This window comes from Pelophylax lessonae (assembly GCF_965119305.1).
Source record: "Pelophylax lessonae genome assembly, chromosome: 1".
Taxonomy (NCBI): domain Eukaryota; kingdom Metazoa; phylum Chordata; class Amphibia; order Anura; family Ranidae; genus Pelophylax; species Pelophylax lessonae.
Window position 1 is genome coordinate 712,078,981 of NC_138768.1, and position 13,884 is coordinate 712,092,864.

Here is a 13,884-nt window from a genome sequence, read left to right on the forward strand (position 1 = left end):
TCTGGGGTATTAAGATGAATGCATGTCTCATGTTGCTTTGCCATGTTGAACAATACAGGCATGTGCACATATTTCCATTAAAAAGCACCATATGACAAAACACACGGACACAGATTCACAGGATGATTCCTTTACCAGCCTTGCGAATTGCTGCACCCCCTCCATACATTAACATGCAGTTTGCTTTGACAAAACAGATAACGTCTGGTAGCATTATGTTGTTGATGAAAAGAATACCAATGAATAAGATGAATATCTGTTGAATCAACAGATTTCTCTGTTTATTTTCTCTTTGTATATTTTATATGTAAAACTCTGGTGGAATTGGCTTAACAGATTATCCTGTGCACTAAAGCAGTAGAAATTTAGGTGTGATATTTGTAGTGTGTGTGTGTATTTATTACTGTGCAAAAGTTTTAGGCAGGTGTGAGAAAATGCTGAGGATGTTGAAATCAGGGCTATGTGGGGACCAAACCATTACTTCCAGGAATCCTTTTTCTTCTTGTCTTTAAAGATATTTCTTAATGACTTTCACTGTGTGTTTGGGGTCTTTGTCCTGCTGCAGATCAAATTTGGAACCAATTACACACCTCCCTTATTGTATGGCATGACAAATACGTATCTGCGTGTATTTCTCAGCATTGAGGATACCATTGATCCTTACCAAATCTCAAACTCTATTTGCAGAAATGCGGCCCCAGACTTGCAAGGAACCTCCACCATGCTTCACTGTTGCCTACAGACACTCATGATTGTACTGCTCCCTAGCCCTTCGGTGAACAAACTGCCTCCAGCTACAGCCAAATATTTCAGATTTTTACTCTTCAGTCCAGAGCATCTCCTGCCATTTTTCTCCACCCCTGTTCCTATGTTTTCATGCATAACTGAGTCACTTAGCCTTGGTTCCACTTTAGATGTATGGCTTTTTGCCAAAAATGTTTCCATTAAGGCCACTTCTGGCCAGACATCTCTGGATAGTAGATGGGTATACCTGGGTTCCACTGGTTTCTGTCAGTTCTATGGTGATGGCACTGTGGGACATTTTCCAATGTCAAAGGAACTTAAGCACAGTGTGTCTTTCATCTGATGCATTAAGTTTCCTTGGCTGGCTACATAAACATGCGTTTATAGTCCTCAACGTTTCCTGATCAAGTGTCCTCAATTATGTGAAATACAGTCAAATACTTTCCCATTATGCCAACCATTAGGGAGGCATGTGATTAGCCCCAAATGTATTCTGCAGTAGGACAGCAACCCCAAACGTAAAGAAGAACAAGGAGTACTGGAAGTGTTGGTTTGGCCCCCACAGAGCTCTGATCTCAACATCACTGAGTCTGTCTAGGATTACATGAAGAGACAGAAGTATTTGAGGCAGCCTACATCCACAAAAAAACAGTGGTTAGTTCTCCAAGATGTTTTTTGAACAACCTACCTGCCAAGTTCCTTTAAAAACTGTGTGCAGGTCTACCTAGAAGAATTGATGCTGTTTTAAAGCCAAAGGGTAATCACACAAATATTAATTTGATTGTGATTTTTCTTCTGTTTGCTCACTTTGCATTTTGTAAGTTGATAAAAAGTAAACAATTAAAAGCATTTTTACTTTACAGCATTTCATCATACCTGCCTAAAACTTTCACACACAGTATATATATATATATGTGTGGTTGTGTTTCTACCTCCCTCCACTCCCCTTCCACCATTTACAAAACACACGGCCCCAGGCTTCCTTTTTTTGAATAGCTAGGAGGGGACAGGGGTAAAGACATGACCTTGGTGCTCCAGCCTATGACATCTGCAGCACTTCTATACATGCAGTTCATAAGTACAGCTAGAAAAGTACTAATAATTTAAACCAGCAAATGTGTGGGACTTCATGCATGGCAAGGGTTGTTTTTGTGGAAAAAAAGTTTTACTGCTTTAATACTGGTAAGGTTATTTTTCCTTAGTTGGGCCTTAAGGAATTAAAGAGTATCTGTGGCCAAACATTTTATTTTTGTCTTGAATAGAGTTTGAACCTCTGTCATGTTTTTATTATTGTGTATTTCTGCTGAGGAGAATACCCCTCTAATTGTACTAGGGGCTACTATCAGTGAAACTGATAGTGAGTGAATATCGAAAAATTATAAGTCGTCACAAGAACTGGAATGGAGGGTAAATGTTCCAACCAATGGGCACCTGTCCTGGGGAGAAGAAGGGACTTAACACACCTTTGACAGACTCCCTCTCATTTTCTGTTGTAATGGGACAGGTAGTTTAGGGAAATCACCCCAATGGGACACGAAAAAAAAAACCTGACTGTGGTTTTAACCATTCCACAATCTATCCAAAATTATAAAAAAAGTTTTGCTTAGATATACTTTAAAGTGAAACCAAACGGAAGCAAAATGCTTGGATAAATATTTCAGAAATTTGGTTCATGCTCAGGGTGTCCAGCATTTTAGATATTTTTGAAAACTGACAAGGACTCACAAAACATTTGAACCAACGCAGTTTCTGAGTAGAACTGGGCTACACTTTAAATATTACCTATATTAAAGTGATTGTAAACGCTCTTTTTTAATTATAAAAATAAAAAACATGTCATACTTACCTGCTCTGTGTATTGGTTTTACACAGAGCAGCCCTGATCCTATTCTTCTCGGGTCACCCGCTGGTGCTCCTGGCTCCTAACCGCCCCCCCCCCCATCCTTGCTCCCAAGCCCCACTCTGTGTGTGCATTGACATACAAAGTGCTGCTCAGCCCTGCTTCCTTCTCACTGGCTGTGAGTGACAGCATCAGTGGCTCCAACTGCTGTCTCTGAGCCAATGAGAAGGGAGAGAGTCAAGAGCTCTCGTTCACATCCCTGGATCAAGATCTGGCTCAGATAAGTATGGGGGAGGGGGGTGCATTCAGAAGGTTTTTTACCTTGATGCAGAAAATGCATTAAGGTAAAACCTTCTGGCTTTAGAACCACTTTAAGATTACATCGATTTCATAAACTATATCATTATTATTATTATTATTCAGGATTTATATAGCACCAGCAGTTTACGCAGCACTTTACAATAGAAAAGGGAGACAATACAGTTGCAATACAATAAAATACAAGAGGATTAAGAGGGCCCTGCTCAGAAGAAGAACTTACAATCTAATGGGGTGGGGCAGGTGTTACAAGAGGTTGTATCATGATAGTTCCCTAGATTTATAAGGTCCTTTGAAATCCTGCGGTCCAGGGTCCATTACTATAAGATGTCCTGCCTGTTATTCTATGTAATGGGTGCTGGTGTTGGTATTCATGGATGCTGCAAGTTTCTACCGTACATTGAGTATTGATTGGGGTTTCCTCCATAGAAAACATCTTTCCTTGTTAAGATATCTTTAATTAGAATTAAAGGACAATAAACATAAACTGCAATATGCTGGCCTTTTAAATGAGTGTTTAATTACTGCTATCAACACTGTAGATTATGTACAGTATTTCCTATTTAGGTAAAGTGTATGTACAGCCAGAACTTTTTTTTTGTTTTGGATAGAGTAAGGAAGGTATACAACTCCTGTGAGGTTATTTATTGTATGCAGTCTGTTGGAAATTGGGGACATTTTGCTTAATTTCCCATCCTAGAAAAGCAACAGGATGTTAAAGAAAAGTGAGGGGAATTCTGCTCGTAGACAGTTGTCCCCAGAGCCCATGTCCTGATTCGAAGATTTGCCCTCACTGGTTGTTCAGGAAACAATTCTAAAATGCTAGATTTCCCCTTACAATGAAAAAAGAAGGAAGAATCTAGAGGTACACAGTAATAAAAAATTGACAGAGGGCCTAACTTTTCATCACTCTATTCAACACATACCTAAAAAATGTTTTGCCTATAAATTCACTTTAAGAATACATTGGTGATATTATTATGATATATATTTTAGTGTCCTAATTACAAGGCTCAGTCTATCAGAAAGTGGTGTTTCCATTTTGGCTAGATGAACACCATCAGCAGTCAACTATCTTAGACAACCATATTCTTGCTATTGACCATTGCAGATGACATTTGACGGAGAAGTATAGCCAAAGCTATTTTGGCTATGCTTCTCCACTGGATCACAGGAGTGCAATTTGCTCTGGACTCCTGTGACGCATTTTCAGCCAGTCCAGGCTCGGGAAAGATCCCGAGTCACCAGCTCTCTGCATGCTGAAGACCGAGAACTGAGCGATCAGTGGTCTTTAGTTGCTTATTTCTCGGTCTTAGGAAATGCAGAGGACAGCTGCAGTATTGGATTGGTTAAAAAGAAGTTAACCTTAATATCATTTTAAATATTTAGTCTGGCTGAACTGACATTTTAGGACCTTTTGGAAGTATTTTCTTTTCTTTCTCTCTCGTTTACTTTTCTCTCACAAACCCCCTACATTTTTTGGCACAAATGCATTTAAAAAGATGTTTTCTTTAGGATTTTTTTCTTTTTGAATTATCACAACTTTGTTATTAACTCAAGGGTGTTTCTTGTTCTAACAAGTGTTACTCTCATCCTGACAAATCCTTTAATTCATCTCTTTTTCTCCTCTCTCCTACGTGTCGAAAGTGGAGACCTGTCAACTAAATTCCTTTTCATGTGTTGCATTGACCGTACTTTGGTTGTTTTGATTTCTCTTGACACCTGAAAGTAATTTTTCTATTCTTTAAGTGCTTGATATTAGGAAGAATGCAATTCACAGCCTGCAAAGTACTTGTGACAAAAGAATATATGTCACCATAACATGACTCTCACTCGAAATGCCATGATTAAACCTGTGAAAATGTTTGTTATACTGTCTGTTTTAAAGCTTTTGGAAAATAGTAACCTTTGCTTTTGTCATTTCTTTTCTTCTTCTCTCTTTTTTTTTTGGTTCCTGCATTTAGGACAGAATTTTACTTTGCGACAGCTAGGCATCTGTGAACCGGCATCCCGTCGTGGACTGGCATTTTGTGCAGACATGGGGCTTCCACACCGAGGTTACACTATTAGTGCAGGTTCAGATGCTGAGAATGAAAATGAAGGGGTGATGTCGCCAGAACATGCAATGAGGCTCTGGGGCAGGGGGGTGAAGTCCGGACGCAGTTCCTGTCTCTCCAGCCGCTCCAATTCTGCACTGACATTGACTGACACTGAGCATGAGAACAAGTCTGACAGCGAAACTGGTAAGTTCATTTTATCTCTTCTTTTTCAAAACAAATGTCTATCTTTGCACACTTTTTCTTATTAGTTATGGTATGAATAGAAAAAAACCTTTATGGGTTGCTTATACTATAATCATCAGTTTATTATATGGCTACAGTCACAATTGAGAGTAGCATATTTAGGTAATTGTGAAGATTTTTTTTGTCCCAAAAACTTTTTTTATGGGACCATGTTTTAAAGGTACTTCCAATGAAATGAATGGGACCAAAATTGCCAAAATCTGCCTGAAAAGAAGCTCCTGTACTTTTTCAAGTGACTAAACAGGTATCTTTAAAAATAAAAAATGCTAGCTTCGAGCCCTGAGGTACAAAATACTCAGGTGTGAACATAACCTTGGATGGGAATAAAAATCCTGTTTTAGTTTATGCTGGTGAAGATACCTATGGACAATAGATATTTGGCATTCCTCAGAAAAGGTGCAGCCTCCAAATAAATGTTGACATCTATACACTTTGTATGTTATGGACAGCTACAGCCATACCTTCCAAATTTCTAAAATGATAACGAAGAACATCTTTTAGCACACAGTACAGTATGTGGGTAAAGAATAAGTCCCTGCTGTAGCCCCAGTTACATGGACCACAAAGATCTAATAAGTAGAAAATGATTGGCTAAACCACACAGGTGCTTTTTTGACCTCTATTTTATTTTATATTGACTTTTCAAAATAATAAATGCAGTAATATAGAGGCTGAATAAAAATGAAGTGCAGCATAACACTTTTGGCAGGAAAATAGTACATTTTGCATAAAGCTGTACACATCAGACCAACAAGGTGGACAATTGAGGCTACATGAGGGACAAAGGAATTTCAGTCTCAAAAGGACAGTCCCTCCAAATGAGGGACAGTTAACAGCTATGCTGCAGCTCATCATTTCACTGACAATGTAGAAAAATTATTTTCTAGAAAAAGAAAGATAGACCCAGAGTTAAAAGAAGAAAGCATGGGCCGGCATGACAGGGTTAAAAGGGGTTGGCATAGGTAAAGGACTTCTTGTCAGTTGGTAGCATTCTTTTAAAAGTACTTATGTGGTTGGTGGGGAGGATTGGAGAAGGTGAGGCAGCAGTAAGGAGATCTGTAGGAGGGTCTTGGAAGTCATCAGTCGGAGGAGAGAGTGCTTGGGACAACAGGGAACTTTTGCAGCTCGGCTCCCATCAGACCTGTGCGATAGATAAACAGGGTAAAAAATTCACCCATGGGTGACCTTGAGGCTTTATTGTCCCAGTGGAAGGCTGGGAACTGCAGTGACCAACTCCAGCATCAGGTAGTGATCTGCTAGTGGAAGTATAGCAGAGGGGGCTGCTTCTCCCCCTCCAACCACCACACGTGCTTGGAGATTATTGCCTCCGGAGCACTTGAGTCCTGAGATTACTCCCCGAGTTCCCTGACGCTCGGGGAGCACCTCTAGGGACCCTTGAGGCCTTTCACCTAAGAGCTGCTCTGTCCTGGTGGAGGTGAGGCCTGGGAAGAATCCCCCCTACAGCAAATAGTGATTCTCCTTCAGGGGGGGAATTACTATTTGCTTGGATGTCCGCCCCCCCCGCTTCCTCCACTCACCTGGACCTGAGGTCTGCTCCGCATGGCGGCTGTGCTGCCCTGTTGGGAGCTCAGCTAGGGAGAGAGTGTTCAGTGGGGATCGGCCCATTATCAGGGAAGGCCGGTGCCCCCTTCCCCTGTGGGTAGACGCAGCATCCAGTGGGCTGAAGGTGGCGGCTTCCAGGCATCCATCTTGGATGGGAAGAGCCTGGCGTGTCAGTGTCTATGGCGGCTCTGGCCTACAACAGAATGGCACCAATGATGACATCAGCGCTGGTTGGCCCGCCAGTCCTGCTGCACATCAGGGAGAAGATCATAGCTGAGCTGGAGGCTGCAACAGAGATTCGGTCAGAGGGGCGAGCTCAGTTAATCTGAGCATGAGGAGCCTGCAAGGAGGAGAGCCGTGATGGAGGCTAGACTGATGGGTGGTAAGATAGCCTCTTTTCTGGGTTACTGTTGGGGACTGGGCAGCCTGTGGGGGGTCTGTAGCAGAGGCTGTGTCTTTTATGGGCAGTGTGGATGCACACATGGCAGGGGGTGCTGAAGCAGGAGGGGGGGTCAAAGTTGTGGTTATTGTTCGAAGGCTTGTGGGACGGGCTGTTAAGGCTGCAGCCCTTCTCAGGGGCTGGATCCCCTGCAGCTGCATGGGTCCTCGGGGGACAGTGGTGTCAGCGGGAGTGACAGCTGGTGTTGCAGGTGCTGGGGGGATGCTGGTCAATCGGACAGCTACTGCATCTCGTTTTTTTCAGTCAGGTGGATTCGCTACCTCAGGACAGCCGGCCACTAAGAAGAGGGGGTACCACTAGAAGTAAGGCGGAGGCCTGTAAATGTGAAATATCCTACCTGTTTAAACAGGAGTGTTCCAGTTGTCGGAGCTGCCACCCCTACTCTTATTGCTTCAACAAAGTCAGAGGACGTTCAGCTGAGTCTACGGGAAAAAGGTGAAGGAGGCATTTGATTTGTATTCAATCTTTCGAAACTTCGTTGATATTGCGGTGCGGTGGTTTCGACGTTATGGTCAGGGTTCCTTGTTGGCAAAAGACAGACATTGAGTCTGCTTTTCGTTTGTTGCCGGTACACCCTCAGTGTTTTCATCTATTGGGCTGTCATTGGCAGGGATTTTCATTCAGTGGATCGTTGTCTGCCCATGGGGTGTTCGATTTCTTGTTTACTTTTCAAGACATTTAGTTCAATTTTGGAGTGGGTGGTACGCCAGGTGTCAGGCCTCTCTTCGATCACCCATTACCTGGTCAATTGTGTTCATAGGCTCAGCAGATTCTTAGACTTGTGCTACACTGCTGGCCATGGTTCAGCATGTGGCAGATTATTTTGGGGGTCCCATTGGCCCCTAATAGGATGGATGGTCCTTCTGCAACGCTTAGTTTTCTGTTGGGCATTATTCTTGATACTCAGGCCTTGGAATGCAGATTGCGAGGAGATAAGCTACTGGACTTGAGAGAGCCAGTGACCGCGGCTCGGCACGGTAATATTACACTGCGTCAACTGCAGTCTTTATTGCACATCTTCTGGTTTGGGAACAATTCTTGTCTGACTATAACGGTAGATCAGTGTGGATGGAGGAATCACCAGGTAGTTTTGACCTGGAGCTTCTAAGGATGCAGCCGTGTCGGCTGGTTATGGAGCCTACAATCAAGGTCGCTGGAGTGCAGGACCTTGGCCGGCAGATTGGATGGAGGCTAGGAATTTGGTTCTGTTGGAAATTTTTCCCATTGTACTGGCAGTGGAGCTGTGAGGTGCGTGTTTTTGCAGCGGGCGAGTGCGCTTTCATTATGGCAACTTGGGGGCTGTCAAAGCGATTGACTATGTCATCTTCTTCTCTGCCTGTGATACATTTGCTAGGCAATTAGTGTTTGCATGTTTGCACTTGAATATGTTTGCGTATGCTATCCACATTCCTGGTTTCACTAATGCTTTGGCCAATGCTCCCTCTTGTTTCCAGTGGGGCAAGTTCCATATGTTGGCACCAGGAGCGGATCGCTTCAAAGTCACCTGTCCAGCCTGGCTGTGGATGGATCGCATTAGGTTGACATCCTTTATTCGCCAGTCTGTGAATCTAAGTATTCAGGTTACTATCAGGCATGGGAAGAATGGTACAAAGTGTTGAGTATGGCCAATGGGTTTTCTTTGGAGGGGAAAGACTAGTTGTGGGTACTGTATTTTGTGTGTCGCAATTTTGAGAATAGTGTGTCGTGTGGCTTCTGCTAATCAAAAATTGGTGGGGTTGGCCTTCTTGTTCAGGCTTCTTGGCAGGAAAGATTACACAAAAGATTTCCTGGTCAGGCAGGCCCTGCAGGGCTATAGGCATCATCGTCAGTGGCTGGTGTCTTATGGTTATTGGGTTTCCTGGTATGGGTTCTTCCATTTGTTTTTTCTTATTATGAAGTGGCATTGTTTGGTGCGGCGGTTGTCTTAGCCATGCAAACTGGTGTTGGTGGCCCATTCTTGGTTCATTTCAATGGTTTGGCATTGTCTCAGTTTGTTTTGTTTTTTTGCAAGTGTTCAGCGACACTCGGGCTGTGTGCTTCTGATTATACATCGCATTCTTTTAGGATTGGAGAGGAAACTGAGGTGGCTAGATGGGGTTCTGGGTGAAAGGGTGGATCACAGCATTGGTAGGTGGGAATCCAGGCAATATAAATTGTATATTCGTCCTCACCTTTTGTGATGTTGTGCTGTGTGGGTAGAGGGGTAGCTTTGTTTCTTTCTACGTCTGTTTCTTTGGTGCAGTTTTTTGTAGTGGGGAAGTTGTTTATTTGTGTGGGAGCCATGTGGGGCCTAAGCTCCACCGTTTTTGCAAGGCTGGATAGTGCTTCTGACATATTGCTGGTACAGATGAGGGAGGGGGGTGGGGGGTAATAATTTGGGCATCAGGTCTGTGAGGGAGTTTATCAGGGATAAATTTGATCGGTTATGTTTATGTACTTCCGTCCCTGACTTAGTGTTTGGATGGTCTGACATTATGGCACGCACTCAAATGAGGTTTGTCCGTTCATTAAAGAGCTTGAACATGGCTTGTGTAAAAGTTAACAGGGCAGTGGCTCTCTTTGTGGTTAGGAAGGGGGGGGGGTGTTGGTGGTCAGGCGCAGAGAATTAGGGGTAGACACGTGGTGGTATTTTTACGGTGGGTGTGGATATGTGGTGTCTGGAGCCCCAGGGTGGTTTACAGATGGCTTTGCGGGTGTGGAGGAACACGCAAACATGAGGGGTCATGTTTGCGCATTTGTGACGGGGTACAAGGTCCTGCTATGGTTTTTTTTTTGTATAAGGAATATGTACATTGGTAGGGACCCGTCCTGGGTACGGCTTCCATTATTATGGTTGGTGGTACCTGTGTGTTTGTTGTTTGTCTCCGAGTCGGCGTTTGTTGCGGCTGGAGGCCTAAAAATTTTCAGTGGTCATGCAGGTACGAGTAATTGATGCCCACAAGGACCTTGTGACTCCTTTTTTTGGCAGAATGTACTGCATGTTCACATGTTGCATATATTTATTATGTTTATAGGTTATTTATAATTGGTTAATAAAAGGCTGCTATTATACTCCATCCTGAATTTTGTGTGGTTATTCTTAAAAAAAGGTTAGTGGAGGAGTGGTGGTAAAGCATTAGGGAGAGCAAAGCATCTTTTATACCCTAGTCAAGCAACCATCCAGTTTACAACCTTTCAGTTTTGCATTTCTGCCTATAATGACCATTGTTAGCTCACACCCTGACAAGGCATGGCTTTACAGATGAACTTCTATTATCTCTGGGTACCTAAAAGCATTGCTAAACCCAAAACCAAGCATGTATTTTATTGCAGCTTACCCATTCTTAGATGTGATGGCTACATTCATTGTCTTTCTTAGGTTTATTTTCTATTTTCATCTGGTGATCCAGCCAGCAAGCCTGTTGTTTTTCAAAGCACAAGCTCTCCAGCAGAAGGTATTAGTTTACATTGATGAGACAAACCACTTAACACTGGCAGAGGTGATTACAATGATCGGCGTTTATTTATTCATGCAAAACTTTTATCTTAAAAGGAAAAAAAAAAAATAGCTCTAACTGGTTATGAAGTGTGAGCTGGAGTTTGGCCTCAATTTGTTTGTGTATCTAAATCTACTTATACATTTAATGCTACATTTAACCCTCCTCCCAGACTGACAATACTGCTGCCTGTTGTGCCTCCTGTTCTCATTAATTCCGAGTTGTGTCTCACTAAAACAGGAGGTGTGTTACTGGTCAGATCACCAGGTGAAAACATAGGGAAAAAGGCCAAAAAAATAAAAATAAAACAGATACAATCACCACATCGAATGATTGGTAAGCTGCAAAAGAATACCATTTTGGTTTTGGGTTTAATACCAGTTAAAAGGTTTCTTATTATTGTTGCAATATGACATCAATTTTAATATCGCTAGTTTTGATACAACTATTTCAAATGATTCCTATAGAATATAGTTCACAGGGCTACTTGATTACCTGAAATTTGAATACACAATTGTATGAATAACAAAACACTTTATAGTCACATTTCATAGACAAGGGCTTTAAAAGAAATGGAAAATGAGAGAACAGTTGGATTTATGTCATAGAGCCAGAGTGTGTAAAGCTGTGGGCACATGGGGGTCTATTGACCTGTCTATCCTCTTTTTGTCTGCAAAGCAATACATATTAAAGCAGCACAGGAGTGCTCATTTTCCTACATAACCAAGAGAACACAGCTCAGTAGCAGAAAACCTTTCAATGCAGTGCTGGAGTGCAATACCTTTCAGTGCAGTATGATTGCAACACTTTCTATGCAGTGCTGGAGTGCAATACCTTTCAGTGCAGTATGATTGCAACACTTTTCAATGCAGTGCTGGAGTGCAATACCTTTCAGTGCAGTATGATTGCAACACTTTCTATGCAGTGCTGGAGTGCAATACCTTTCAGTGCAGTATGATTGCAACACTTTTCAATGCAGTGCTGGAGTGCAATACCTTTCAGTGCAGTATGATTGCAACACTTTTCAATGCAGTGCTGGAGTGCAATACCTTTCAGTGCAGTACAAGAATGCAATGCACTTTAGTGCAGTGCAGGAGTGCAATATTTTTTAGTGCAGTACAGGAATGCCGTACCTATGTGTGCAGAAAAAAAGAAAAATACTTTTCTATACAACGCCAAAGATCCATACTTTTCTGTGCATGCTGGAAAACCAGCATTCGATCAGTGCTGGCAGCCATTGTTGACTGATGTGTTCTGGAACACAATAGCACAGCAAGGGAGATTGCTTTACTAACAATCGCTTGTATTATAACAGCAAACTGCTAGAAGTTTCTGTTCGGCCTGCTGGGTTGAATGAAAAAAAAAACTTGTAGTGTAACAGGCTGTTAGGAAGAGACACCAAACCTTAGATGGGTCCAACCCATATTTCTTCAAACTTTAAAACCAGCACCACCTTCAAAATCCTCCTGACAGCTGTTATGACAAAAGAAACTAAAAGGCCAACACTCTGAAGGGTGAACCAGAATGCAAGTGCAGAGAAAACCCATAAAGTGACGATAAAATATACCTCTGAAGGTACATGGCACCAACCCAACAAAATATTTATGGGAGAGAGTGTGGGAGAAACCGGTCCTATGTTGTCAAAAGCTCTAACAAGATCTCCCTCCTCTCTACATATTTCAGGCTACCCCCCCCCCCCCCCCCAGCCCCTAACTCTACAATCTGATGAGTGACGTTCTTTATTTAAAAATCCCCCTAATAAAACCCTGGTAAACCCCACCTCTTCTGCATACCCCGGTCATGCTGGCCATTGACTTAGTAGTTTCACTCAGATCCAAGCCATATATTTTATATGCAATATATCTAAGTAATAATGAATACTTTTTTGCTGCATGGAATAGCAATACTTATCTGTGTAGAGAGAACAATATTTTTCCATGCATTGCAGGAAAACGTTTTTTTTTCTATGCAAAGCATTAGAGCGATATGAAGTGAAGGTGAGCAAAACATTTCTTTGCAGTGCAGAAGAGCAATACTCTTCTATGTAGTGTGGGCGAGTAATACGTTTCTTTGTTTGGGAGAAAAATACTTTTCTGCACAGTGCAAAAGAGCAGTACAATACTTATCAGTGTGTGAGAGCAATACATTTCTATGAAGTGTGGAAGAGAAATGTTTTTCAAAGTATGGGAGGACAATACCCTTCTGTACAGAAAGTTACAGCAGTACTAGTCTAATGAGTGTGGAAGAGCAATATACAGAGTTGTATAAAGTACTTGAAACCCATACTTGAGTAAAAGTACATGTGCTCGATCAAAAAGTGACTTGAGTAGAAGTGGAAGTGCTCGATCAAAAAGTGACTTGAGTAGAAGTGGAAGTGCTCGATCAAAAAGTGACTTGAGTAGAAGTACTAAAGTATTCAACATTTTTTGCACTTAAGTATTGCAAGTAGCTTTTAAAAAAAATTTGCTACTCAAGTACTGAAAGTAAAAGTACCAGTAGTTTTGAAAAAAAATTGCTACTCAAGTACTGAAAGTAAAAGTACAAGTACTGTGTTATGTAGTTATTAAAGAAAGCAGTCAAAAGTTTGAACATCATATTGTTTTTTATCATTTCAAATGCAGCTTTTATTTATACATACAGTAGCTTTTATTTTCGTATGCGCTGATAATACACATGTTTTGAGCTTCATGAAACCTGCCATCTACTGTTCTGGCAGTGGTAATTTTTATAATAATAACGAGTAACTATGCAGCACAAAAAAAAAAAATTAACGGAGTAGAAGTATTGAAATCATCGAAAAAATGTAGTGAAGTAAAAGTGAAAGTAGGAGAAAAAAATTCTACTCCAGGAAAGTACAGATACCGCCTTTCGGTACTTAAGTACAGTAGTGAAGTAGTTCTACTTAGTTACTATACATCTCTGGCAATATATGTTCATAAAGTGTGGGAAAACACTACTTCCCAAACACAATGCTGTACAACAATACTCTTCCATGCTGTGAGAAAGAGCAATGTTTTTTCAGTCATTGTGGAACAATACATTTCTATGCAGTGCCGGAGAACAATACATGTCTATGCAGTGCAGGAAAACAATACTTTTCTATGCAGTGCAGGAAAACAATACTTTTCTGTGCAGTGCAGGAGAACTTTACTTTTCTGTGCAGTGCAGGAGAACAATACT

General features: G+C 41.7%; 1 protein-coding gene across 22 annotated transcripts in view; it reads left to right on the plus strand.

The window, feature by feature from the left end:
• The window catches only part of TENM3 (teneurin transmembrane protein 3), a 1,577,510-nt gene that overhangs the window by 538,406 nt on the left and 1,025,220 nt on the right, over nucleotides 1-13,884 (plus strand). For all 22 annotated transcript variants that reach the window (XM_082244015.1, XM_082244035.1, XM_082244033.1 and 19 more), the window contains one exon: nucleotides 4,867-5,145. In XM_082244015.1, the coding sequence (XP_082100141.1) occupies nucleotides 4,867-5,145 (279 nt within the window). The remainder of the gene's footprint in view (nucleotides 1-4,866; nucleotides 5,146-13,884) is intronic.